Below are 27,934 nucleotides of genomic sequence, written 5' to 3'. Positions count from 1 at the left end.
TGCCTTCCTGGGTGAGAGGGCAGGACTCCACCTCTGATTGGCAATGTTCCCAGCCCTTCCTTGGTTGCCTGACAACAGGTCTGTTTCTCTGACTGAGGATACACTATGGCAGGTGGCAGTCCAGCAGCCAAGAGGGTAGTGGTGTACCGGAATGGGGACCCATTCTTCCCAGGCTCCCAGCTGGTGGTGACTCAACGCCGCTTCCCCACCATGGAGGCCTTCCTCTGCGAGGTGACATCAGCTGTGCAGGCCCCACTGGCTGTGCGTGCCCTCTACACACCTTGTCATGGCCACCCTGTCACCAACCTGGCAGACTTGAAGAACAGAGGGCAGTATGTGGCCGCTGGATTTGAACGATTCCACAAGCTCCAGTGAGTGGGCTGGGGCTGGTCAAACAGCCTAGCAAGGGAGGTAACGGCAAGAGCGTGTATTCAGTACCTACCATGTATGTACCAGCATGGGGGGGGGGGGGTGGTTTTGCCTCCATTAGAAAGGGAAAACAGACAGAAAACCTGCCTAAGAGTACATAACAAATAGCTGAACTGAAATTCAAATAGAATTCTCTGTGTTACTAATGTTTATGCCCATCACAGCCAAGATCAGCCTGTGGGAAGACCACTCTCCCACAGGGTGAGCCCCTTTTTCCAAAAGCTCTTCTTGCTTGGACCCCCTATCACTGAACACTCTAAATCCACCCATCCATTCCTCCCCACTGTGCATAGGCATCCCAGACTCTCCCGTTAGGCTAGGGCCATCCCCTGTTGCAGGAGGAGACTGTCTCCCAGGGTGGGAGAAGAATTTGAGTACCTGAGTCTCTGACTCATGTCTGGCTTCCAGGTCCTACTCTTAGCTCTCAGCTGAGGTTGCTTACCATAATGTAAGGATCAAGAGGGAGTAAGTGGCTGGGCACGGTGGTTCACGCCTGTAATCCTAACACTTTGGGAGGCCAAGGCGGGTGGATCACCTGAGGTCAGGTGTTCGAGACCAGCCTGGCCAACATGGCGAAACTCTGTCTCTACTAAAAATACAAAAATTGGCCAGGCACGATGGCTCACACCTGTAATCCCGGCACTTTGGAAGGCCAAGGCGGGCAGATCACCTGAGGTCAGGAGCTCAAGACCAGCCTGACCAACATGGAGAAACCCCATCTCTACTAAAACTACAACATTAGCTGAGCGTAGTGGCGCATGTCTGTAATCCCAGCTGCTCGGGTGGCTGAGGCAGGAGAATCGCTTGAACCTGGAGGCAGAGGTTACAGTGAGCCGAGATTGTGCCACTGCACTCCAGCCTGGGCAATAAGAGTGAAACTCCATCTAAAAAAAAAAAAAAAAAAAAAAAAATCAGCCAGGCCTGGTAGCACGTGCCTATAATCACAGCTACTCAGGAGGCTGAGGCAGAAGAATCGCTTGAACGTGTGAGGCGGAGGTTGCAGTGAGCTGAGATCGCACAACTGCACTCCAGCCTGGGGGACAGAGTGAGACTCTGTCTCAAAAAGAAAAAAAAAAAGAAAAAAAGAAAAAAAAGGCCAGAGGAGGGAAGCTAGGTAGACTTAGAATCTAGGCTTCATTCCTTGTGTGACTTTGGGCAAGTCACTTAATTTCTTGGAATCTCATACAAAATGGAGATAAAACGACCTATCTCATGAATGAGAATATTCTTGGGATACAGCAGGATGCATAATGCACTAGTTTGTAGTTTCTCTTGACTTTTTTTTTTTTTTTTTTTTTTTTTGAGACAGGGTCTTGCTCTGTCACCCAGGCCGGAGTGCAGTGCACTGGCGCGATCATGGCTCACTGCAGCCTCGAACTCCTGAGCTCACGCAATCCTCCTGCCTCAGCCTCCCAAGTAGCTGGGGCCACAGGTGCATGCCACCATGCCTGGCTAATTTTTGTTTTTGTTTTTTGGTAGCAATGAGGTTGCCCAGGCTGGTCTCAAACTCCTGGGCTCAAGTGATCCTCCTGCCTCAGACTCCCAAAGAGCTGGGATTACAGGCGTGAGCTGCCATGTCCAGCCTTCTTGACCTTTAATCTCATGGTTAGTACTGAGACCCCAGTCTGGATTTCCAGACTTACTCAGCACTTACCCAGACAGCACTTGAGCACTCAAGGGGTCCTAGGGCAGGTTCAGCTGCCAATATCTTATTTCTGGACTGAGATGATTGCCACTATTCCATGGGGAGGGATATCTGGTGAGCTGCGCCCCAACCCAACACTGACATCTGCCAGGCTATTGAGGCCTCAGTCTCCACAAGATGACCTGTGATCTATCTGTCCTTTCAGCTATTTACCCCATAGAGGGAAGGACCCAGGTGGGAAGAGCTGCAGACTACAAGTGAGTCCCGGGGAACCTGTGCCCCAGCCCCTCTGTCTTCCCACTCCTCCTGGAACTGCCCCCAATTTGGTCTGGGAAGCCAGGGAAGCAGCAGGATCTGCCAGTTCCAGGGGGGTACTTTGGAGCCAGCTACTATCTTTCCTGGGGCGTGGGATTTCAAGACACTATTTCTTGCTTCTGTCGCAGCCTTTAACTCCACACTGGGGTCCCCAAAGGAAAGAGAAAGCTGTGAAACACAGACTGGGGGAGGGGGTGGTTAGAATGTGACTTAGGAAACATCTAAGCACCTTTTGGTGAAAGGTGTAAACTGTCTTACTCCTCCTCGCCCCCTTCCTGCCCCAGTCTGGTTCCGGCCCCCTCACTCCACACCTTGGATGGACCCACCCCTAACCAAAGGCCCCAACTCTCCTGATTTGGAGGTCTGACATGGGTTTCAGGGTCCTCCCGTGACTCGCCACTTGTGTGATGGGGCCATTGGACGGCAGCTGCCTGCAGGTGCTCCCACCTATATCCAGTGAGTGCCAGTGTGAGGGAGCAGGGGTGTTTATGTTTGTTTTAGTAAGGCCAAGAAAATGGTGTTGGGTTTGTTCTAGGAGCCTCTGGTTACTGTTGGGAATGTAGAAGTCCAGCATGCTTGATAGGTGAAGAGAGACCAGTGTTATGGTTATTGCTGGCCCTGTGCCACCCTTCCCCTCACATGTAGGGACTCCTGGGGACACTCCCCCTTACCAGGCTTTTTGTCTCAGTGTGTTCAGGAATGGGGACCTGGTAAGTCCCCCATTTAGTCTGAAGCTGTCCCAGGCTGCCAGCCAGGACTGGGAAACTGTGTTGAAGCTCCTGACTGAGAAGGTCAAGTTGCAGAGTGGGGCTGTGTGCAAGTGAGTATGGGGACTGCGAGGGCCCAAAAGTCCCCAAAGAGAGCCTCGCCACTGGCTTCAGCTGTGGCTGAGGATGAAGAGGCAAAAGGAAAGCACGTTCCCCCACATGGGACTTCCCCCTATGCCACTGGGAGAGGGCCCTCTGCCCAGCCCTCAGAGGCAGGGTAGAGCCTGGGTGCCCAGAGGCCAGAGGGCACCTTGGAATAGCTGCACCCACCCCTTCAGTCTGCTGAATGTGAAGAAGCATCGAGTCTACCAGCCCTTATCCTCCTCACCTCTCTCTCCCAGACTCTGCACCCTAGAGGGGCTCCCACTGTCAGCAGGGGAGGAGCTGGTAACTGGCCATTACTATGTGGCTGTCGGAGAGGATGAGTTCAAGGACCTTCCCTATCTGGAGCTGCTGGTGCCCAGCCCCTCCCTGCCCAGGGGCTGCTGGTATGTATGTGGGAGGTGGAGTGGTAACAAGCCGGGCAGAGGAAGCCACCCTCCGGGTCTGTGTGCTTTGACTCTATGCCCTCTGCCCACTACAAGCCTTTCCTTTTGTCATTGTAGGCAACCTCCAGGCTCGAAGTCTAGGCCCCACAGGCAGGGGGTAGGTGACGCAGGGGACAATGAGGGGTGGGAAGGAAGGGGAGTGACTGGCTGACAACTCTTCTGGCACAGCCTCTGACCTTATTTCACTGCATCCTCTCTTTTTCTTTTCTTTTTTTTTTTTTTGAGACGGAGTCTTGCTCTGTAGTCCAGGCTGGAGTGCAGTGGCAGGATCTTGGCTCACTGCAACCTCCGCCTCCCAGGTCCCGGTTCAAGCAATTCTCCTGCCTCAGCCTCCTGAGTAGCTGGGATTATGGGCACGCTCCACCATATCCAGCTAATTTTGTATATTTTTAGTAGAGATGGGGTTTCACCATGTTGGCCAGGCTGGTCTTGAACTCCTGACCTTGTGATGTGCCCGCCTCAGCCTCCCAAAGTGCTGGGATTACAGGCGTGAGCCACCGTGCCCAGCCTCCTTTTTTCTTTTATTTTAAATATAGAGATGAGTCTCACGATATTGCGAAGGCTGGTCTTGAACTCCTGGGCTCAAGCAATCCTCCCACCTTGGCCTCCCAAAGTGCTGTGATTACACTATGCCCAGCCTGCATCCTCTTAATAATTTTTTTTTTTTTTTTTTTTGAGACGGAGTTTCACTCTTGTTGCTCAGGCTGGAGTGCAATAGCACAATCTCAGCTCACTGCACCCTCCACCTTCTGGGTTCAAGTGATTCTCCTGCCTCAGCCTCCCGAGTAGCTGGGATTACAGGTACGTGCCACCACACCCGGCTAATTTTCTTTTTTTTTTTTTTGAGATGGAGTCTCGCTCTGTTGCCCAGGCTGGAATGCAGTGGCGCAATCTTGGCTCACTGCCAGCTCCGCCTCCCGGGTTCATGCCATTCTCCTGCCTCAGCCTCCCGAGCAGCTGGGACTACAGGCACCCACCACCATGCCCGGTTAATTTTTTTTGTATTTTTAGTAGAGACGGGGTTTCACCGTGTTAGCCAGGATGGTCTCGATCTCCTGACCTCGTGATCAGCCCACCTCAGCCTCCCAAAGTGCTGGGATTACAGGCGTGAGCCACCGCGCTCAGCCACACCCGGCTAATTTTTTTAATTTTTAGTACAGACAGGGTTTCTCCATGTTGATCAGGCTGGTCTCAAACTCCCTCAGGTGATCTGCCCACCTCAGCCTCCCAAAGTGCTGGGATTACAGTCGTGAGCCACCTCGCCTGGCCACTGTTAATAATCTTGTGAAAGAAAGATTATCCCCATTTTCCAGAGGTGGAAACTGAAGCTGAAAAGAGTGAAGTGGGCCTTGGGCAAGATGGCTCACACCTGTAATCCCAGCACTTTGGGAGGCCGAGGAGAGTGGATCACCTGAGGTCAGGAGTTCAAGACCAGCCTGGCCAACATGATAAAACCCCATCTCTACTAAAAGTACAAAAAAATTAGCTGGGCATGGTGGTGGGTGCCTGTAGTCCCAGCTACTTGGGAGGCTGAGGCAGGAGAATCACTTGAACCTGGGAGGCGGAGGTTGTGGTGAGCCGAGATCACACCACTGCACTCCAGCCTGGGTGAGAGAGTAAGACTCAAGTCTCAAAAAAAAAAAAAAAAAAAAAAAAAAGTGAAGTGATTTGTTCAGGGTGACACAGTTATTGAGTGGCAGGGGCCAGACCAGAATTCTCATCTGATTTGCAGGATTTAATACCTTCTTGCTAGGTTGGACGCTGGGAGAGAGAATTGGCGTATTTGGCACAGCAGGGTCCAAGGGAACTTATATTATCCAGCTCTAAGCCCTCCCAAGAAATGAGCCAGTGAGCATGGGGCATGGCGGTGGGGGTGGGGAAGCACAGTCTGGTTTCACTGGGCATCGAGGAGTGCCAGGCACCTACTGCTCTGTCCCTGGATAAGTCAGGCTGGTGGGAAGAGGCAGCAAGGAGGGAGGACGTACTTTGTGAAGACAGACGGCGTCTCCTCTGCCATGTTCCTGCAGGCGCCAGGGGCTCTCTGAAGCCTGAACTGGGGAGTAGGAAAGGTAAGAATGGCCAGCAATCAGGGTCCAAGCCCAGTGTCCTTTCTCTAGGCCCAAGGCCACAGGGCCCAGGTAACCCAGCCCTCTCCAAAGGAACCAGACCGAATTAAGCCATCTGCTTTCTATGCCAGACCCCAGCAGACCATTCAGCCAAGAAGCAAGCTCCCCACACTCTCATTCCCATCAGGTGAGGGGTCCCTGGGGCTCAGGACCTTCTCAGCTGCCCTTTGACAGTGACATAGGTTGGTCCCTGCTGTTGTTGGGGATGTCCATGGGAGCAGAATGCTCAGACACAAAGCCGGCACTGAAAAAAAAAAAAAAAAAAAGATAAAAGAGTCTGAACCTACTGTGGCTCAGGAGACTGCCCGTAAAAAAAAAAAAAAGCTGGTACTGACCTCATCATAACTGTCTCCAGCTGCCCCCGTCTGTATATCCTGTCCCTTCTTCACAGGGCCTCATCACATGAAAAGAAGCACCTGGAAAGGGCAGTGCTTAAAGCGATGAGACTTCAGGGGTGGGATATAGAGGGGATGGGAGTGGGACCAAAGGCCCACCTCTCACTTCCTTGCCATCCTGGGAGGTGGTGGGGAATGCAGAACCAGGTTCAGGGGAGGGAAAGGGGCTAGCATGAAGGTCCAGGGCAGGAATGCTGAGGGCTCTTCAGCCTGGGCATCACCCAGTGCTGCCTCCCCTCTTTAGGAGTTATAGGAGTATACGGAGCTCCCCACCGAAGGAAGGAGACAGCGGGGGCCCTGGAAGTAGCAGATGATGAAGACACCCAGACAGAGGAGCCCTTGGATCAGGTAAGCTGTTGGATCAGGAAACAGTATGTTGGGGTGGGAGGAGCTCTGAGCTGGAAACTGGCAGCCTTGGGCCCCAGGAACAGTTCTCCTCCCTTGTGATTGAAAGTAAATGATCTCCTAACTTCCTACCTTGTTAAATGAGGAAGCAGTTCCTAATTTCCAGTTTCTTCCTTCCTTGGGGTTGGGGACTTCCTGGCTGAGAGCTGGAGGCTGGCCATACTCACGGCTCCATTCTGTATGGCCTTCCACCTCCTGCAGAGGGCAGCACAGATAGTGGAAGAGGCCTTGTCCCTGGAAAACCAGCCTGGGGCTGGGGCTGCTATCTCAGCCTCAGCCCCAGCTCTGCCATCTTGAGAGCCAGCAGCTCCAGAGGGCAACTGGGGACCACTACTCTGGCCACCTTTCGTCCTTAGCCTCCAGCAGCTTGTTCCTCAGGAGCCAGCACCTCCGCTGGGCTCACAGGGTACGCTGCGGCCTCCTCAGCCCTCCCCGTTCTCCTGCTCCTAAACCCACAGCCCAGCCTTCCCTTCCTCTGAGCAGAGCAGCCCTGGCTGTGGGGACTATTTCCTTATGGGATTCTCTGGCCAGAGAAAGGAGTAGCTGACTGAGCCTGGGAGACAGGCCACAAACGGGGGAGTGGGTTTGTCACAATAAAAGAATACTTACTAACCTCTTGTCTGTTTACCATAGATTTATTGACAGCTACTACTCGCCAGGTGTGCTGGAGTCAGGTGGGGCTGGGGCTCACAGCTCTCTACCTGTTTAAGAGGGGCTGGCAGTGAGGATTTCTGCCTACCTCATGGGTGGGGCAGGCAAGGCTAATAGACAGCTCATTTCCTGCATCTGCCACTCCGACGCACCTTCTTCCCCTCGGTTCCACCCCTCATTCAGCCAAAGCGCTCTGACTGAGCCCCAGAGGCCTCCCGTTTGCATTTCTGGCTCAAAGTCTGCAGCTGGCCCTTTCCATGCAGCTGGAGTTCTGCAGTCCATGGAACCTGCCACCATGATAGTCCAGATCAGGCCACAGTAATGGTGGCTGGGCTGGGAGCCTGAGATGTTAGCAGGAAGAGAGCTGCTGGGGCAGAAAGGTTGCTGAGGGTGAGCGTAGAGTCTCCTGTGCTAAATCCCCGCAGCTGAACAGCACTTGAAGGTTACAAAACTCTTTCACTCTTGTTATCTTATTGTAATCCATGAGGTAGCTGTTATCCCCATAAGAGAGGAGGAAGCTAAGGCCAGAGAGGGGAAGTGCTAGGTCCATCCGCTCACTGCCAGCACTTCATGGCCCAGGGGCTTCCTGGAGGCAGCAGAGCTGGAGGTGGGTTCGGCCCACTCAAAGGGTAGACTGTTGCCCCTGGGTCTTACTCACTGAGCTTGTGATGCAGAGTGAAATTCCTATCACGGTGAGCACCATGCCAGCAACTGCTCCTGGGATAATAGGCAGAAATCAAGAGGGTCTGAGCTCAGCCATGCCAGTAGGAGCTGGTACAGGGCTGGAGGAAGGGCTCAGATGGGGTCTGGTCTTCAATCCCAAACCCCAGCCTCTGTCTTTCCCCAGACTGTCCAGGGGAAGGGAACTCTGATGGCCACAAGGAAGCAAAACAGCTGCAGAGGAAAGGGCAGGATGGGAAAAGGCCGTGTCCTCACCCACTCTGGGGAGATGGGTTCTGGGAAGGAACTAACACAGGTATGTTGAGATCCACAGAGCTGCGTCCCGCACTCGCAGTAGTCTAACTTACGTTTTCCACCAATATCTTCTCCAAGGGCCTTCCCAACAATCAGTGTGAAGATGATGGCCAGAGAGTTACAGATGGGCACAGCCAGGGTCAGATCTGGGTGGTCAGAATGAAAAGAATGCCTGAGATGCAACAAATGCCTTTCTAGGCACAAAACACTTCCATCATCATCATTTCATACCTTTAAAAAAGGTATCAAAACCCCATCTTCCAGAAATATTACTGGGTAAAATGTATCTGCCCTAAAGACATGAACTTTGACTCCATTTTGCTTCCAGTCATTTCTCTTTCACTGAGTCAGTTTGCTCTATCTGTTCATGGTGGGTTTGGATGGTGATTTACGAATTGCTAATATTGCCCCAATCTGTTTCTTTACTCTAGAAGGATTACAAATAAAAACCTGAGATTTCTAAAAAAAAAAAAAAAAAAAAAAAAAAAAAACCCCATCTTCCAGATGAAGTCACAGCAAATCTCAGGACTCAAACCCCCATCTCCTGACTCCACGTTCAGTGCTTCCCAGGATTCCAGCATGAAGACCTGAACTCTGAGGTCTGGGACCAGCCTGGTTTGATAATGAGAATGAGGTCTTTGCACTCAAAGAGAACTCGTGAGATCTCAAGGACATCTGGACGGATAGGCAGGCACCCAAATCCCAAAGGATGAGTAGAGAGTCAGGTAACACCGAGCACAGCCACCATTTATTAAGCACATACCATGGCCTAGGTGCTTTGTGTACACATCTCAATTTTCACAACACTGCAAGAAGGGGATTATCACCATTTTGCGTAAAAGAAACAAAGGCTCAAAGAAGTCACATAAACTAAGGCAAGTTGAGGATTTAAACCAAGGCTTGCCTGACTCCAAAGCCTGTGCCGTTATTAAACTGTGGATATAGACAGAGCAGAACATCAGATGAAGCACATTTTGTTTCTGTTTCAGCCCAAGCTCAGGCCTTATGGAGTTAAAAATAAAAAGTGTCAGAAGGAAGGAGCAGGACCTGTTCAGGACATTGGGCTGGACCTGTGGTGTGGGTAGAGGGCATCATAGCCCAGGATCTGTTCCTTAATTTTGAAGTTCCAAGGGGCTGACTGCCAATAAGCAAACTTGAAAAAGAGTAATGGAGTTGGCCGGGTGCAGGGTGGCTCACGCCTGTAATCCCAGCACTTTGGGGGGCTGAGGCGGGCGGATCACCTGAGGTCAGGAGTTCAAGACCAGCTTGGCCAACATGGTGAAACCCCGTCTCTACTAAAAATACCAAAAATTAGCCAGGCATAGTGGCGGACGCCTGTAATCCCAGCTACTCAGGAGGCTGAGACAGGAGAATCGCTTGAACCCAGGAGGCAGAGGTTGCACTGAGCCAAGATCACACCATTGTACTCCAGCCTGAGAAACAAGAGTGAAACTCTGTCTCAAAAAAAAAAAAAAAAGAAAAAGACTAATGGAGTTAACTTAAAATTTGTTGAGGGTAGATCTCCTGTTAAGTGTTCTTATCACATCAAAAAAAGAGCCACAGCCAGGCGCAGTGGCTCATGCCTGTAATCCCAACATTTTGGAAGGCTGAGGCGGGCGGATCACCTGAGGTCGGGAGTTAGAGACCAGCGTGACCAACATGGAGAAACCCCGTCTCTACTGAAAATACAAAATTAGGCTGGGTGTGGTGGCTCACGCCTGTAATCCCAGCACTTTGGGAGGCCGAGGCGGGTGGATCATTAGAGGTCAGGAGTTCAAGACCAGCCTGGCCAACATTGTGAAACCCCGTCTCTACTAAAAATACAAAAATTAGCCAGGCATGGTGGCGCATGCCTGTAGTCCCAGCTACTTGGGAGGCTGAGGCAGGAGAATTGCTTGAACCTGGTAGGCAGAGGTTGCAGTGACCAGAGATTGCACCACTGCACTCCAGCCTGGGTGACACAGCAAGGCTCCATCTCAAAAAACAAAAACAAAAAAACAAAATTAGCCAGGCGTGGTGGCACATGCCCGTAATCCCAGCTAGTGGGGAGGCTAAGGAAGGAGAGTCACTTGAACCTGGGAGGCGGAGGTTGCAGTGAGCCAAGATCGCACCATTGCACTCCAGCTTGGGCAACAAGAGCGAAATGCCGTCTCAAAAAAAAAAAAAAAAAAAAAAAAAGCGCCACATACACATAAAAAAGACCAATGGACAAATCAGCTGAGTTATCCATGGTAACAAGACTCAACTGCAGACCAGATGCTCACACTGGCTCCTCAGCAAATTCTTTCCCAGCACTCCCAGGGCTCGCCTGTGTGAGGCAGAGGAGCAAACTGTCCTGCTCCTCATCCCCTGGGAGGCCCCAGCATGGAGGCATTACCCATCTAAGAAATTGATACAACCCCACTTACAAAGAGCTGCTTTTTTTGTTGTTTTTCGTTTTTGTTGGTGTTGTTTTGAGACAGGGTCTCTCTCTGTTGCTCAGGCTGGAGTGCAGTGGTGAGGTCAAGGCTCACTGCAGCCTCAACCTCCTGAGCTCAAGCGATCCTCCCACCTCAGCCTCCTGAGCAGCTAGGACTACAGGCACACACCACCAAGCCCAGTTAATTTTCGTATTTTTGTTGTTGTTGTTGCCTAGGCTGGTCTCTAGGCTCAGGTTATCTGCCCACCTCAGCCTCCAAAAGTGCTGGAATTATAGGCCTCAGCCACTGTGCCCTGCCCAGAGCTGCCTTCTTAAGTTTACATACCTTACAAGGAGTGTCATGGCTGCTAAGGTCTGGTTTGCAACAGTAGATGGAAGAAGGATGCAGCACGGTGCAGTGGAAAGTGAGGGCATTGGAGTGGGGCAGATCTGAGTTTCCCTTGCAATCTTGGTTAGGATATTCAAACACTCAACCTGTTTCCCCGCATGTAAAATAGGGGTCACAGTATACCATTTCTTTTGTTGGGTTGTTGTAAGATGAACTGTGATAATGCATGGATAGTCCCTGGCTGAAGTGGATGCTTCATAAATAGTTATTACTGTTCTGGTTATTAGAAAGGATGGATATTAAAGGATACAGGCAGAAAGGGTAATGAGATAAAAAGAACCCAAAACTGCAATTTGATTAAAACTTGGTGAATGGCTACCTGTAGTCAGCTGGTCAAGGGTTCAGCATTCTTCCACAGCAGTGAATGCATGAGGCCAGAGGTTTTCAAACTCTTTAAATAAGTGCATATTATTTCTTTCTTTCTGTTTTTGAGACAGAGTCTCGCTCTGTTGCCCAGGGACTGGAGTGCAGTGGCATGATCTCAGCTCACTGCAACCTCCGCCTCCCAGGTTCAAGCCATTCTCGTGCCTCAGCCTCCCAAGTAGCTGGGACTACAGGCACACACCACCATACCCAACTAATTTTGTTATTTTTAGTAGAGACGGGGTTTCAGCATGTTGGCCAGACTGGTCTATAACTCCTGACCTCAAATGATCTGCCCTCCTTGGCCTCCCAAAGTGCTGGGATTACAGGCGTGAGTCACCATGCCCAGTCGAGCATAAACTTTTAATATATGGCTTCAAATCCTTCTGCACTGACATCCTGTGGGACTTGAGAGGTGAAATTGCCCAAAGTTTTGCAACTTCATTTTCTAAGATAATCATATCTGCTTTACAGAGTCATGATTGGAATTAAATAATGTGTAAGACTAGTGCAGTAGCTGACGTAGTAGAGGGCAGTCACAAATGTCAAGAGAAAGGAAATTTATGTATATGGAGCTCTGACTGTGTGCCAGGCACTCTCCTAGATGTTTCCCATTCATTAAATTTAATCCTCACAATGCTATGAAGCCAACTATATAAAACCAAGGCTCAAATGAGTGACTTGCTCATGGTCAGGTAGGTAGCACACAGTGGAAGCAAGAATGTGAAAGCCAGCACTTGGCACAGCAAAATGAACCTTCCTTCTTCCTCCGCTGGTCACACATGACTGCCAGGCTTCAAACCAACTCCAGTGCCTAGCAACATACTCATAACCAGCCCACTGTGCCCCTCTTGTTCAGAGAAGAGGGTAGTAAGAGGGAACTAGAGCTAGTCAGCCCTCTCTCACTGATGGGAATGAGGTGTTTCAAGCTCCACCCCGCCCCCCCAATCACTCTTCCAGGTGGCCTCAAACACTAAGCAGAACAGTTCCAAGCCAGGACCCACCTGTCGATGCCAAGGTGAGGTAATAGAGAAGGGATCCACACTGGTTGAGGAGAAAGGGCATCAGGTACTGGAAAGAGGAGAAACCTGCAGTCAGTGTGATGGCCTGACTGAGCAGCACTGCCTTCTTTGAGCTCCTAGCCAATGTCTTTCCTTGGAGGGAGGCAGGGTTATAAGGACCCAGAGAACACTAATCCCTCTAAGGAGGATCCTTCCAGGGCAAAGAGGGAAACAGACTGAAGTCTGTGCCTTTGCTCAAACTACCCTCTCCCTCACCTCTGCTAGTTCCCATCCTGCAAGGCCTTGAAGCCAATGTCAGCCCCTCCAGGAAGCCTTCCCCAAGTCCTCCAGCTCCAGCCTTCCTCCTCTGAACTCCTCCCCTGCAGGGCCAATTTGAGCCCCAAGCCCTCCCTCTGGAAAGGCTCACAAATGTTGCCTTATGTAACTGAAGGAATCACAATAAAATGTGAATAATGGCAGCCATAGATTGAGCACTTACTATGTTCTAGGCCTAATACTAAGTGCTCTACGTATCTCACCTAATTCCTGCAACTGACCTATCAGATGGTTATTATTATAATCGCCATTTACAGATGATGAAACTGAGGCTCAAGGACAACTGACTTTTCCGAGAATTTCTAGTGAGTAAGTGGTGGGGCTGACCCAGACCTGTTTGACTCCAAAGACCAAATTCTTGGCGGCAACTCCACCGAGAGAGGGGCCTTTCACAGAGACGCACCTCAGTATTCAAGAAGAGTGTCTTCATCTCCTGTAGCAACTGCTGGGCCCAGGTCGGCTCATGAACCCGCTGCAGGCCGGCGGAGGCCCGCTTCAGCAGCGGCTGCGTGCCACCCCACAGAGCGGCCACCAGCACCAGAGCCAACACCTGCCCTGAATGCAGACGAGTGAGTCACCCTGACCCCCACCCCAAACGGCCGCCCACCCCGCCCTCTCCTGGCCTTCTAGCCCCAGCTAGCCGCCCCCACTTCCCTCCTTCGCTCTCTTCGCCTCGGCTGCGACTGGCGGCTAAGGCAGGCCCAGGGAAGCTGGGGAGATGAATCCAGGAGTCCGGCCTCTGGGGTTGTAGCAGGGGTCGGGGTTAGAGGGTGGATGTGGAGCAGGAAATGAATTCGAGGCGAGGGTCGGGAAATCCATGGAAGGGCGGGGCCGGCTACCTACCCAGAGACGCCGCCATGGCAACGCCGCTGTCTTCTACTTCCGGGAACGAGGGGGCGGAGACCCATAATCCGGAAGTGACCTCGAAACCTTTTCCGGTCTTACTCACGTTGCGGCCTTCCTCGCGTCACCGCCGGGATGGTGAGTTTCAGAGTTAGGGGTATTGCAGTGGGGGTCCTGGGCTGAGGCTGGGGCCCAATTCCGAGCACTGACGTTACTGTCTTGTCCCCACAGAAGCCGATCCTACTGCAGGGCCATGAGCGGTCCATTACGCAGATTAAGTATAACCGCGAAGGAGACCTCCTCTTTACTGTGGCCAAGGACCCTGTGAGTGTTGGCTGGAGGGGGTCCGGGAGGGGCGGGATCCTTCTGCCAGGACGATGGGTGGACACGCCAGTTTTGCCGTTAGCGGGGAACCAAAGAGCAGCCCATTGTGAGAAGTAGGGAGAGGCCATGCCGGGGGTAGGCTGGCGAAAGTATTCTACCGGGAAAGGTGGGGAAGAACTCTATTGGCCGAGTGCGGTGGCTCACACCTGTAATCCCAGCACTTTGAGAGGCCGAGGTGGGAGGGTCGCTTGAGCCCAGGAGTTGGAGACCAGCCTGAGCAACGTAGTAAGACCCATCTCTACACACAAAAAAATTAGCCTGACATGGTGGCTCGCGCCTGTGGTCTCAGCTACTTCGGAGTCTGAAACGAGAGGATCGCTTGAGCGCGGTGAGCTGAGATCGTGCCACTGCACTCCAAGAAAAGCAAGAGACCACTGTGGAAAGGGGATAAAGATGAGGGTCAGCTTGCCCAGAGAACGGGATGCGACCTTTAGGGATAATCTAATCTTTCTACCAGGATAGGTGCAGGCTGTGTTATTCAGACACAGGGAACTTAATGAGGGTGTCTCTAGTCTCATTTTAAGTCAATCCCATCCTGCTACTCAATGCCAAACAATCCCTCATGATACTGCCTTTTGAGGCACCTGGCCATTTTATTTTATTTTTTCTTGAGACGGAGTCTCGCTCTGTCGCCTAAGCTGGAGTGCAGTGGCGCGATCTCGACTCACTGCAACCTCTGCCTCCCAGGTTCAAGCGATTCTCCTGCCTCAACCTCCCGAGTAGCTGGGACTACAGGCTCGTGCCACCATGCCCAGCTAATTTTTTGTATTTTTAGTAGAGACGGGGTTTCACCATGTTGGACAGGCTTGTCTTGAACTCCTGACCTCAGGTGATCCGCCTGCCTCGGCCTCCCAAAGTGCTAGGATTACAGGCATGAGCCACCACACCCGGCCTGGCCATTTTCAAGATGAGAAAACTGAAGTTCAGAGGAGAGAAGCACTGTATTTGAGATCATATAGTGAGACAGTGGCAGAGCAGGCACCAGAACCCAGACTTCCTTACTACCAGCTGCTCCCACTTGGATAAGACATCAGAGATACTGTTTTTCTGGACTAGAGCTCAACTTGGCCTTTTATTCTTTGGAGCCGTTGGGAGTCCCAGGAGAGCTGGAGCTAACAAATGAGGATGCCTTTACAAGCCGCCTGACTCCTCTGTTGCTTCCCTTCAGGAAGGGAGGAGAATCCAGGAGTTGGTCTTTTTACCAGCTCCCTGCTGTTTCCCAAGAAATGAACAGAAGAGGGCAGAATCAGCCTTGCTACAGGCTGCTGAGGGTTCCTGGGGCAAAATAGGAAGCCATTGCTCTTACTGGGATGTGTACTATCCTGTGATTTGACTTTTCCAGATCGTCAATGTATGGTACTCTGTGAATGGTGAGAGGCTGGGCACCTACATGGGCCATACCGGAGCTGTGTGGTGTGTGGACGCTGACTGTATCCTTGTTTTGGGTCTGAGTCCGTGTTGCTAGGGTCTGTCAGCGATGGAGAGGCTGAGTTGGGAGTTGGGAGTTGGGGGTGCTGTTGAGGGCCTAGAGAACGATACCTCCTACTCCCTGGTCTCTTCACTGGCTGAGGAAACATTCAGGACAAATTCCAGTTCTGGATAAGGAGGTAAGAGGGGAAGAAAGGCTCTTTGGGGCTGAACAGGGAGATGATTCACTTGGCATCCCAAGAGGACAAGGGCTCAGGTGAACTTCGTCATATTTCTTAACAACTCTTCAGGGGACACCAAGCATGTCCTCACTGGCTCAGCTGACAACAGCTGTCGTCTCTGGGACTGTGAAACAGGTAAGCTGGGTTCATTCACTTTTTTAGCAAATATTGAGGACTTACAGTGTACCTGTTTGAGTAAACAGGTCCTAGGAAAATAGAGATGAAATCCATAGATAGTTTCCAGTCTAGGGAATAAGAGACAAGAAAGATAGATGAGAAAATACACGCCATGGTAGAGGAAGCATAGATTAAGTTTTCTTTTTTTTTTTTTTCTTTTTCTTATTTTTGAGACAGAGTCTCGCTGTCACCCAGGCTGGAGAGCAATGGCACTATCTCGGCTCACTGCAACCTCTGTCTCCCGGGTTCAAGGGATTCTCCTGTCTCAGCCAGCCCCAGTAGCTGGGATTATAGGTGCACGCCACCATGCTTGGCTGATTATTTTTTTTGAGACAGATTCTCTCGCTGTGTCACCCAGGCTGGAGTGCAGTGGCACAATCTTGGCTTACTGCAACCTCCGCCTCCCAGGTTCAAGTGATTCTCCTGCCTCAGCCTCCCAAATAGCTGGGATTACAGACATGCGCCATCACACCTGGCTAATTTTTGTATTTTTAGTAGAGACAGGGTTTCACCATGTTGGCCAGACTGGTCTCAAACTCCAGACCTCAGGTAATCCACCCACCTCAGCCTTCCAAAGTGCTGGGATTACAGGCATGAGCCACTGCACCTGGCCACCGGCTAATTTTTGTATTTTTAGTAGAGACAGGGTTTCACCATGTTGGCCAGGCTGGTCTCGAACTCCTCAGCTCAAGTGATCCACCCGCCTTGGCCTCCCAAAGTGCTGAGATTATAGGCATAAGCCACTGTGCCCAGCCTAAGCTGTTCTGTTTAGTGCCACGTCTATGCTGGGTACTGGGGACATGCAGGGAAATCAGATCAGGTCTTTGCTGTGGAGAAGCACAGTCTGAGGGAGAGACAGATATATTGCAGTCTACGTATGAGTATTAGCAGGATGTCTGAGGAAAGAGGCTAGGTAAGAAGTTAAAATACTTGGCCAGGTGTGGTGGCTCACGCCTGTAATCCCAGCACTTTGGGAGGTTGAGGTAGGTGGATCACCTGAGGTCAGGAGTGCAAGACCAGCCTGGCCAACATGGTGAAACCCCATCTATTAAAAATACAAAAATGAGCCAGGCATGGTGGCGGGCGCCTGTAATCCCATCGACTCAGGAGGCTGAGGCAGAAGAATCGCTTGAAAGGTTGCAGTGAGCCGAGATCACGCCATCGCAGTTCGGCCTGCAGGACAAGAGCGAAACTCCATCTCAAAAAAAAAAAAAAGGTCGGGCGCGGTGGCTCACACCTGTAATCCCAGCACTTTGGGAGGCTGAGGCGGGCGGATCACGGGTCAGGAGATCAAGACCATCCTGGCTAACACGGTGAAATCCCGTCTCTACTAAAAATACAAAAAAATTAGTGGGGCATGGTGGCAGGCGCCTGTAGTCCCAGCTACTTGGGAGGCTGAGGCAGGAGAATGGCGTGAACCCGGGAGGCGGAGCTTGCAGTGAGCCGAGATTGCACCACTGCACTCCAGCCTGGGCAACAGAGTGAAACTGTCTCAAAAAAGAAAAAAAGAAAAGTTAAAATACTTTTTAAGTTTGGGTCACTGGAGCAAGACAAACAGTGAGATGTGATGGTAGCATTCTCTAGAATGTCCTCCCTGCAATTGCAATGGATGGTGTAGCCCAGACTCTGCCTGACTCCAGGAAAGCAGCTGGCCCTTCTCAAGACCAATTCGGCTGTCCGGACCTGCGGTTTTGACTTTGGGGGCAACATCATCATGTTCTCCACGGACAAGCAGATGGGCTACCAGTGCTTTGTGAGCTTTTTTGACCTGCGGGATCCGAGCCAGATTGGTGAGGGCTGGGAATAGGGCTGGGGTTGAGGTAAAGGGTGCAGTTCTAGAGCCCAGGGCCTAACATCTACTGCCCCACACAGACAACAATGAGCCCTACATGAAGATCCCTTGCAATGACTCTAAAATCACCAGTGCTGTTTGGGGACCCCTGGGGGAGTGCATCATCGCTGGCCATGAGAGTGGAGAGCTCAACCAGTATAGTGCCAAGGTAAGAGGCCACATGGGGCTTGAGCCTACCAGAATAAATTTTTTTTTTTTTTTTTTAAAGATAGAGTCTCTCTCTGTCGCCCAGGCTGGAGTGCAGTGGCACCATCTCGGCTCACTGCAACCTCCACCTCCCTGGTTCAAGCAATTCCCCTGCCTTAGCCTCCCGAGTAGCTGGGATTACAGGTGCATGCCACCGCACCTGGCTAATTTTTTTTTGTATTTTTAGTAGAGACAGGGTTTCACCATGTTGGTCAGTCTGGTCATGAACTCCTGACCTCAGGCAGTCCACCGCTCGTGGCTTTTTTTTTTTTTTTTTGAGACAGAGTATCACCCTGTCACCCAGGCTGGAGTGCAGTGGTACGATCTCGGCTCACTGCAACCTCTACCTCCTGGGTTCAAGCCATTCTCCTGCCTCAGCCTCTTGAGTAGCTGGGACTATAGGCACCTGCCACCATGCCTGGGTAATTTTTGTATTTTTAGTAGAGATGGGGTTTCTCCATGTTGGCCAGGCTGGTCTTGAATCCTGACCTCCTGACCTCAGATGATCCACCTGCCTCGGGTCCTGCTGATAGCACACTAGTTCAGGACAAGGGCAGGGCTGTATGCTGTGGCTCATATCTGTAATCCCAGTGCCTTTGGGGGCCAAGGCAGGAGGATCTCTTGAGCTCAGGGGTTGGGGCTGCAGTGAGCTATGATTGCACCACTGCACTCCAGCCTGGGTGACAGTGAGACCCTGTCTCTAAAAAAAAAAAAAAAAAAAAGTTAATAAAAAATTTTAAAAAGAGCAGAGGTGAGATTCAAATGTAGATTTCACCACTTTCTAGCTGTGTGATCTTGGGCAATTTACATGACTTCTCTGACCCTGTTTATCTGTAAAATGTTTCAAGGATCAAATGATATCACATGTTTGAAAAACTTGTCACAAAGTACTCAGGACATGTTAATAAGGATCACAGGCCGGGTGTGGTGACTCACACCTGTAATCCCAACACTTTGGGAGGCTGTGGCAGGATTGCTTGAGACCTGGAGATTGAGATCAGCCTGGGCAATATAGGAAGACCCTGTCTCTACAAAAAAAAAATAAAAATTAGCTGGGTGTGGTGGAGTGTGCCTTTGGTCCCAGGTACTCAGGATGTTGAGGCTGAAAGATTGCTTGAGTCTGGGAGATTGAGGCTGCAGTGAGCCATGATTGTGCCACTGTACTCCAGCCTGGGTGACAGAACAAGACCCTGTCTCAAAAAAATAATTAAGGATCACAAATGAGCATTTCCGTGCCACCACTGAGTATAATGCCCTGTATAATGCTGAGTATAATGCTGAGCTCCTAGAACAAAGAAGTAAATCAGATGCAGTCCCTTCCCCCATGGGGAGACAGACTTGCAAACAGCTAGCACCTGAGTCAGATTGTGAATTGTGCCACCATAGAGGTCTCAGCCAAGTGTGGAAGGTGCACTCTCCCAGGGAGGTGGCGTGTACATTAAACCCTGGAGAATAAATGGAGCTTCAAGCAGGAAGGAAAGAACATCCCACAGGCAAAAGGAACAGCAAAGGCAAAGGCACAGAGTTAAGAAAGTATGGAGTCTTCAGAAACCCTTGGGGTGTGGTCTTGGGGACAGAGGACGGGGAATAGATTTTAAACGTCCTTCAGTGTGAGGAGGTAAAGAGTTTTGACTTTCCTCCAGGCAGTAGGGAATCTTTAAAGGGTTATCAATGGCCAGATTTTCCTTCCAACAGCTTTTGCAGGTTATGTTTGGAGAGTGAACCTGAACTAGCCAATAGGCATAGGATGTACATTACTGGACAGAGTCAAGGGATATTTAGGGGTGACTGATAGGATAGAGGGGGTGAGGAAAACACAAAGTCCATGCTGTCTCAGCTTTCATTTGGGTGCTTGGGTTTCTGGGGAGCTGAGATTAGTAGGGATTGGGCCCATTCAGTCTCACTCTTCTTCCTTCCCTAGTCTGGAGAGGTGTTGGTGAATGTTAAGGAGCACTCCCGGCAGATCAACGACATCCAGTTATCCAGGGACATGACTATGTTTGTGACCGCGTCCAAGGACAACACAGCCAAGGTGAGCCTGGGCAGCGGTCTGGCAGGGCTGCTCCCTCCCTCTGGCTGCACAGCTCACCCTGCCCGACTTCCCCCAGGAAAGCTCTTTACAGATTTCCCCCCTGCCTTCTCTCTCCAGCTTTTTGACTCCACAACTCTTGAACATCAGAAGACTTTCCGGACAGAACGTCCTGTCAACTCAGCTGCCCTCTCCCCCAACTATGACCATGTAAGAGAACCCCACCTGCCTTCCTGCTGAAGCCTCAGGAAGCTTCCAAGTTCTAGATGCTTGTCCAGAAGATGGGCTACAACATTGTGGGGGAAATGATGTCAGGCAGAGAGGAGATGCCCAGAGGAGTGACAAAGCTGGAAGGATTGAATAGCCCCAGGGCAGCCAGCAGGAGGTGGCAGAAGTGTCTGATCATCCCCTACCTTTGGTATCCTCCCATTGAGCCGTGTGAGATGTTAAAAATGTATATGGCAGCAGAAAAACACAAAATGGACTTGGTGTCCATTGGTCCCATCTAGAGTTTCTTCTTCCATTCAGGTGGTCCTGGGCGGTGGTCAGGAAGCCATGGATGTAACCACAACCTCCACCAGGATTGGCAAGTTTGAGGCCAGGTAAAGAAGAAGAGAGCTCTTCCAAATTAAAATCTCATGGGGTGTACCTTTTTTGTTTGTTTGTTTTTGTTTTTATTTTGTTTTTGAGATGGAGTCTCGCTCTGTCGCCTAGGCTGGAGCGCAGTGGCGTGATCTCTGCTCACTGCAAGCTCTGCCTCCCGGGTTGACGCCATTCTCCTGCCTCAGCGGCCCAGGCGCCCACCACCATGCCTGGCTAATTTTCTTTTTGTATTTTTAGTAGAGACGGGGTTTCACCGTGTTAGCAAGGATGGTCTCGATCTCCTGACTTCGTGATACGCCCGCCTCAGCCTCCCAAAGTGCTGGGATTACAGGCGTGAGCCACCGTGCCCAGCCTTTTTTTTTTTTTTTTTTGACACGGAGTCTTGCTCTGTCACCCAGGCTGGAGTGCAATGGCGCGATCTCTGCTCACTGCAACCTCTGCTTCCCGGGTTCAAGCAATTATCCTGCCTCTGCCTCCTGGGTGGCTGGGATTACAGGCACCCACTACCACGCCTGGCTAATTTTTGTATTTTTAGTAGAGACAGGATTTCACCATGTTTGCCAGGCTGGTCTTGAACTCCTGGCCTTAAGTAATCCGCCCACCTTGGCCTTCCAGAGTGCTGGGATTACAGGCATGAGCCACTGTGCCCAGCCTTCATTATATTTCTCTATGTCCAAATTTCCTCTACTGTATAATGAGACAATGACAATATACTTAACATAAAATTATGCAGATTAAATTATTCAGTTAATATTTATTAAGCTCTTTAAGCACTGCCCAGCACATAGTAGGCACTCTATAAGTATTAGTTATGTATTCAGGCAGACATCTGGGTCCAGTCTTCCCCTTATAATAAAAAAGTTAAAAAAGTAAGAGACAGGGTCTCACTATGTTGCCCAGGCTGGCCTCGAACTCCTGGGCTCAAGCGATCCTCTGGCCTCAGCCTCCCAAAGTGCTGGGATTACAGGCGTGAACCATGGCACGCAGCCACCAATTTCCATCTTATTTTGTTCACATTCACTTCTTCTTATCTCAATTTTTCTGCTTTATTATTATTATTTTTTGAGACAGGGTCTCACTTTGTTGCCCAGGCTGGAGTGCAGTGGCACCATCTCTGCTCACAGCAACCTCCTGGGCTCAAGCGATCCTTCTACCTCAGCTTCTGAGTAGCTGGGATTACAGGTACATGGCCACCGTCCCTGGCTGCTTTTTGTATTTTTAGTAGAGATGTTGGCCAGGCTGGTCTGAAACTCCTGGCCTCAAGTGATCCACCCGCCTCGGCCTCCCAAAGTGTTGGGATTACAGGCGTGAGCCACTGCGCCTCGGCTTCTGCTTTATTTTTTGTGATACAATTTGCATTTGAGGCCAGGTGTGGTGGCTCATGCCTGTAATCCCAGCACATTGGGAGGCTAAGGAAGGCGGCTTGAGGCCAGGAGTTCGTGACCAGCCTGGCCAACATGGTGAAACCCCATCTCTACTAAAAATACAAAAATTAGCCAGGCATCTGTAATCCCAACCACTCAGGAGGCTGAGGCAGGAGAATTGCTTGAACCCAGGAGGGGGAGGTTCCAGTGAACCGAGATTGCGCCACTGTACTCCACCCTGGGTGACAGAGTAAGACTCCATCTCAAAATAAATAAATAATAATAACAATTTGCATTTGGGGAGTGCCACCTCCAAAGTGTTTTGGAAGAAGATAGAAAGTGAATTAATTGTGTCCCTTTTCCTCCAGGTTCTTCCATTTGGCCTTTGAAGAAGAGTTTGGAAGAGTCAAGGGTCACTTTGGACCTATCAACAGTGTTGCCTTCCATCCTGATGGCAAGAGGTAGGGTCCCAGTGAAGCAGCTGACCTAAGCCTGGGTTGGGTCTCTGCCTCTCCCAGAGTAAGCACCTGACTGGTGCCTGGCTATCTTTTTCCAGCTACAGCAGCGGTGGCGAAGATGGTTACGTCCGTATCCATTACTTCGACCCACAGTACTTCGAATTTGAGTTTGAGGCTTAAGAAGCTGGATCTCCTGCCGGGCGTGGTGGCTCATGCCTGTAATCCCACCACTTTTTTTTTAAGGCGGGCGGATCACCTGAGGTCAGGAGTTTAAGACCAGCCTGACCAACATGGAGAAACCCCGTCTCTACTAAAAATACAAAAATTAGCCAGGCATGGTGGCACACGCCTATAGTCCCAGCTACTCAGGAGGCTGAGGCAGGAGAATCACTTGAACCCAGGAGGCAGAGGTTGCAGTGAGCTGAGATCACGTCATTGCACTCCATCCTGAGCAACAAGAGCAAAACTCCGTCTCAAAAAAAAAAAAAAAAGAAGGTGGATCTCCAACCAGGCCAGAGAAGATTCTCACAGAAGGTTTTGAACTCTAAGAAATAAATTGGTTTGGTAATAAATGGCTTCTGGTCAGATATTTTGTGGTGTCTGTTTCATCATTTTTCCTTTTCACTGACACCCCAGCAAGCTGATGCTGATCATGGAGACTTTTATTATTGAGACCTCCCTATACTTTGGACACTTCAAACTTAAGACCCTCAGTACTTTTGGCTAACCTGGGTTGCAGGCACCCTCATCCAAGGTGTAAAGGTCCTAAGGGGCCTGCAGAGGTTTCAGGAACATCTCAGCTGCTATCCAAGGAGCCAGTGCTTAGAATAGGGGCTCGGCTGAAGCAGTTGGCTGAGAGGCTTCTGTCTTCTCCCTTCCTGTCACTATTTGCCACACTCTTCCCCCATGCAGCTTCTGCAGGCTCAGGTGAGCAGGTCCAGCGCAGAAACAGGCCTGAGGAGGAGGAAGACAGGTCAGGACGCTGAGCAGAGGGGTAATCCCCAGGGGAGAAGGTGTGGAGCTCACCTTGCCACAGCCGCAGGCTCTGGGGCTCCACAGATGGCCAAGGGATTGAGGATGTAGAGTGGGTTCTGGAGTCTTTGTTGCTCTTTTGGCTGGTTGAGCCCAGACCACAGGGAGTGCATCTGAGTCCTCCCTTCACACAGGCATCTGCAGAAAGGCAGGGAGTGAGTTTCCAGCCCCAGGTATGCCCTCTGGGAGTCTGGGTGGGCAGCCCTGGTTAGTAGGGTGACAGCCACTTTGAAGCAGTGATAACCTTTACTTTTCTCCTTTTTCTTGCAAACATTATTGCCAGTCAGATCTTGTACTAGGCACTAGAACAAAAGGGGAACAAGACAAAGTCCTACTTCTTAAGGAGTTCTATTTAAAGGGAGAAACCAATTTAGTTTTGCCTCAATGTCAGAGAAGGCTAATTAAGAATGTGATGTTTGAGCTGAGTCTCAACAGACCTAGCATACCCACTGTGCAAAGCAACAGCCAACACGGGGAGAACGGCATGAGCCAAAGAAAGAAGGCGGGAAAGGGCCCACTGTGAATATTGATAGGTCTGGACCCAGGAGCTTTTGAAAGAAAATTGATAACAATGAAGATGCAGAGAACAGTGAGGCGGCTGCCGGAGAGTCCAGATGGAAGAGACCAGTGTGGATGAAGACGGGGGGAGGGCCTTCTGGCAAGGGAGGACCAAACTCAGACAATTTTAGGAGAAAGACTAAAGATGAAGGATGGGGGAGAGGGAGGTAAATAGAGATGATCCAGGACTAGTGGGGTTAGTGAAGCAGGATGGGGTATGGAGGAAGACTGAGCAACAGAAGATAACTAAATCTGATCTTCACCCTGGAAAGGTGAACCCTCCCTCCCCGCATCTCTCAATCTCATAAGACAGCTGGCATCTGGGGCTGATAGGCAGCATATGCAACAAGCCAACCAAATAATAAAAATACCACTTCTTTTATTTATTTATTTATTTATTTATTTATTTATTTATTTATTTAATGGAGTCCCACCCTGTTGCCTAGGCTGGAATGCAATGGCATGATCTCGGCTCACTGCAACCTCTGCTTCCCAGGTGCAAGCAATTCTCATGCCTCAGCTTCCCAAGTAGCTGGGATTACAGGCATGTGCCAACACGCCCGGCTAATTATATTTTTTTGAGATGGAGTCTTGCTCTGACACCTAGGCTGGAGTGCAGTGGTGGGATCTTGGCTTACCGCAACCTCTGACTCCCAGGTTCAAGTGATTCTCCTGCCTCAGCCACCTGAGTAGCTGGGACTACAGGCGGGTGCCAACATGCCCGGCTAATTTTTTGTATTTTTAGTAGGCAGGGGGTTTCACCATGTTAGCCAGGGTGGTCTCGATCTCCTGACCTTGTGATCTGCCCACCTCAGCCTCCCAAAGTGCTGGGATTACAGGTGTGAGCCACTGTGCCAGGCCTAATTTTTTGTATTTTTAGTAGAGATGGGGTTTTACCATGTTGGCCAGGCTGGTCTCAAACTCCTGATCTCAGGTGACCTGCCTGCCTCAGCTCCCAAAGTGCTGGGATTACAGGCGTGAGCCACCGCGCCCGGCCAGATTATGGCTGCTCTTATCCCCTTCATGCTACCGACGAGATTGAGACTCAGACGGGTTTGCTATGAACACCCAGCAGGTGAGTGGTGAAACTGGAATTTGAGCCCAAATGATTCCACTCTGCTTTCAACCTCTGTTCTATTGCTTTGAAACAATCGACCTTGCAAAGTGGTAGAGAGCCCTATAAATTATTTTTGCAGCAAATTTCCCCTTTAATCCTTCTTTTCAAGGTAGGGGTTCACTTGCAATTGGCTATGGACAGAGTAGGTCTGTCTAAAGGATTGGCCTTGGACCTATTTATCTCTGGGTTTGCAGAAGTTAGGAGGAAGTATGAGATTTGGAGGTGGGGCAAGGAGAACACTCAGTTTTCCTAAAAGACAAACCCACTTGAATTCGGGAAAGATGGCTCCTAAGGAAGTAAGGTGCTGGCTGGGCGCAGTGACTCACGCTTGTAATCCCAGCACTTAAGGAGGCCTAGGTGGGCAGATCACCTGAGGTCAGGAGTTTGAGATCAGACTGGCCAATATGGTGAAACTCCATCTATACTAAAAGTATAAAAATTAGCCGGACGTGGTGGCACATGCCTGTAATCCCAGCTACTCGGGAGGCTGAGGCTGGAGAATAGCTTGAACCAGGGAGGCAAATGTTGCAGTGAGCCCAGATCGTGCCACTGCGCTCCAGACCAGGCGACAGGTGACAGAGCGAGACTTCATCTCAAAAAAAAAAAAAAAAAAAAAAAAAGGAAGTAAGGCACTGATGGCACAGGTATCCAACCCTTTCCTGTGCCTGCCCCTAAGCTACCTCAACACCCCCTCAGCTCACCTCTCCTTTTCGCTGTTGCAGAGGAAGGTGCCAAAAGAGGAGGCATAGGCGTGCCCAAACAGCGCCAACAGTAGCCCTTCCCCAAACTCCAATGACAGTGGGAACCGGCAGCCCAACTGCCACACGCAGTCCAGGAAGAGGAGAAAGGTGGGTGCCTCATGCTTGGGGTGGGCATGGGAGAAGGCTGAATGGGCACAGCGCAGCTGGAAGGGGTGGCCAGCCTGGGGAGGGGGCAGAGCAATGGGCACGAGGAAGCAAGTTTCTGGATGGAGGGTAAGGCTGGGGTTGGGTGGTCACTTACTTTCCTGGATCCACTTCCACTCCACCAGTTCCTGGAATCCAGCCATGGTCTTGCTCAAGGGGTCCAGGATGAGTTGGGCCAGTGAAGTAACAAGCAGGGTGCTGTCTGTGCCTTCAGCCCCATGTACCAGGCCAGGAATAGAATGGACCCAGTTCTAGGCTATATTTGCTTACTGAATCACAGTTTTGCATCCAGGGGTTGAGAGCCCTGCCCATCTCACCCTATTCTCTATGTCAAGGGGGCCTTACCTCTCCATGCCCTGGACTGCCAGGCAGGTGGTGCTCAGTGCCTGCTTTACATGTTACAGTCAGCGGCAGCCGTCCAGCCGACTCAGCCCGTTGTCCATGCTTTGCTCCGAGTCCCCACAGGCCTCCACCAGGCGCATGAAGCTCTCCTGCAGGGGACGCCCTCTGGGCGGTGGGAGTCTGGTCATCTTTTCCAGCTCAAGCCCTTGCCAAGTACAGCCAGGGAGCAAGTGCTCAAGACCAATGAGGGAGACACAGAATCCTGTAAAGAGCCCATCTGATAAAAGGGACACAGAGCCCTTTAGGGAGTCCAGTCTCACGGCACACACAACCCACAGAGGAGTTCCTAATCTTTGAGACAGCGTCTCGTTCTGTCCATGAAATGGTTTCTTTTTTTTTTTTTTTGAGACGGAATCTTGCTGTCTCCAGGCTGGAGTGCAGTGGTGCGATCTCAGCTCACTGCAACCTCCGCCTCCCAGGTTTAAGTGATTCTTCTGCCTCAGCCTCCAGAGTAGCTGGGACTACAGGCGACTGCCACCACGCCCAGCTAGTTTTTGCATTGTTAGGTTTCACCATGTTGGCCAGAATGGTCTCGGACTCCTGACCTTGTGATCTGCCCACCTCAGCCTCCCAAAGTGCTGGGATTACAGGCGTGAGCCACCGCGCCCAGCCTAAAATGGTTTCTTAGCTCTGAGGATTCCTCAGTCTGATGGGAGAGACTCAAGACCCTTTGAGAAAGTACCTGGGGAGGGGTCACATAGCCCTTTGGGGAAACACACAATGTCCTGGGAAACCACCAATTTGATGGAAGTATCACAACACCCTTGATGTACACCAGTCTGATGGGAGCAACATAGCATTCCCTGGGGAGCCCCGGTCTGACAAGAAAAACACAGTTCTCTTGGAATTCTGCATCTGCTCCTACCTCCCAGAAACTGCTCTGTTCAAGGTTACTGGTGACCTCCTGCCAGAAAATCTAACAGCGACTTCTCAGCTCTGTTTAAAAGCCTTCAGTGGCTGCCCGCTGCCTTGAGGATAAAGTCTAAGCTTATCTGTAGCCTCATCTGTCCTCCCATTTCATACTCGACACTCCCACCGTACCAAAGGACATTAGTTGACCCCATCCATGGTTTCACTTTCTGAGGTTTCAGTTACCCATGGTCAACTGTGGCCTGAAAATATTAAATGGAAAATTCCAGAAATAAACAATTCATAAGTTTTAAATTGTAAGCCCTTCTGAATGTTGTGACGAAATCTTGAGTCACCCTGCTCTGTCTCGCTGGATAGGAGTCATCCCTTTGTCCAGCATATCCATGCTGCACACACTGTCTGCCCATTAGTCACTTAGTAGCTGTCTTGGTTATCAGAGTGACTGTGGCAGTACTGCAGTGGGCTTGTGTTCAAGGTCAGTAGGAGCCTAAGGCTGCATTACAAGGCCTATGTCATTCACCACATCTCATCACGTGGGCATTTAAGCATCTCACATCATCACAAGAAGGGTGAGTATAGTACAATAAGATATTTTAAGAAAGAGATCACATTCATACAACTGTTTATTTTTTTTAGATTGAGTCTCACTCTAGGTCACCCAGGCTGGAGTGCAGTGGCGCAATCTCAGCTCACTGCAACATCTGCCTCCTGGGTTCAAGCGATTCTCCTGCCTCAGCCTCCT

General features: G+C 50.7%; 3 protein-coding genes across 34 annotated transcripts; 2 read left to right on the top strand and 1 right to left on the bottom strand.

Annotated features, from left to right (window-relative positions):
• The first annotated feature begins 11 nt into the window (after positions 1-11).
• Positions 12-6,927, top strand: DCDC2B (doublecortin domain containing 2B). The gene is made up of 9 exons (XM_513279.8): positions 12-371; positions 2,280-2,331; positions 2,769-2,845; positions 3,078-3,209; positions 3,498-3,644; positions 3,762-3,801; positions 5,822-5,957; positions 6,470-6,573; positions 6,832-6,927. Exons 1-9 carry the CDS (start codon positions 106-108, stop codon positions 6,925-6,927), a joined length of 1,050 nt encoding a protein of 349 aa, XP_513279.3. The 5' UTR covers positions 12-105.
• On the bottom strand, positions 5,425-13,694 carry TMEM234 (transmembrane protein 234). Of its 31 annotated transcripts, none has more exons than XR_010147364.1 (11): positions 13,607-13,694; positions 13,167-13,318; positions 12,431-12,497; positions 8,310-8,402; positions 7,940-7,998; positions 7,434-7,568; positions 7,244-7,331; positions 6,703-6,825; positions 6,499-6,578; positions 6,166-6,246; positions 5,425-6,074 (listed from the first exon to the last, which is right to left on the bottom strand). XR_010147364.1 is itself a non-coding variant. In XM_024357588.3 (6 exons), exons 1-6 carry the CDS (start codon positions 13,620-13,622, stop codon positions 7,461-7,463), a joined length of 495 nt encoding a protein of 164 aa, XP_024213356.1. In that variant the 5' UTR covers positions 13,623-13,694; the 3' UTR covers positions 7,247-7,460. The 31 variants fall into 31 exon arrangements, 2 of the variants coding, with proteins under 2 accessions (XP_024213356.1, XP_024213353.1); XR_010147367.1 differs by lacking the exon at positions 6,499-6,578 and having other exon boundaries at positions 5,425-5,752; positions 5,983-6,074; XR_010147392.1 differs by lacking the exon at positions 7,434-7,568 and having other exon boundaries at positions 5,425-5,752; positions 5,983-6,074.
• Positions 13,657-27,486, top strand: EIF3I (eukaryotic translation initiation factor 3 subunit I). 2 transcript variants are annotated; one of them, XM_063783540.1, is made up of 12 exons: positions 13,657-13,744; positions 13,838-13,930; positions 15,333-15,420; positions 15,709-15,774; positions 17,457-17,606; positions 17,689-17,816; positions 19,776-19,886; positions 20,004-20,093; positions 20,412-20,485; positions 22,219-22,311; positions 25,738-25,863; positions 26,325-27,486. In XM_063783540.1, the coding sequence occupies exons 1-12, from the start codon at positions 13,742-13,744 to the stop codon at positions 26,617-26,619; spliced, it is 1,317 nt and encodes a 438-aa protein (XP_063639610.1). In that variant the 5' UTR covers positions 13,657-13,741; the 3' UTR covers positions 26,620-27,486. The 2 variants fall into 2 exon arrangements, with proteins under 2 accessions (XP_063639610.1, XP_016813653.1); XM_016958164.3 differs by lacking the exons at positions 25,738-25,863; positions 26,325-27,486 and adding an exon at positions 22,407-22,897.
• Positions 27,487-27,934: the final 448 nt, after the last annotated feature.

This window comes from Pan troglodytes, chromosome 1 (genome assembly GCF_028858775.2).
Source record: "Pan troglodytes isolate AG18354 chromosome 1, NHGRI_mPanTro3-v2.0_pri, whole genome shotgun sequence".
Lineage (NCBI taxonomy): Eukaryota > Metazoa > Chordata > Mammalia > Primates > Hominidae > Pan > Pan troglodytes.
This window is presented reverse-complemented; position numbering and strand designations above follow the sequence as displayed.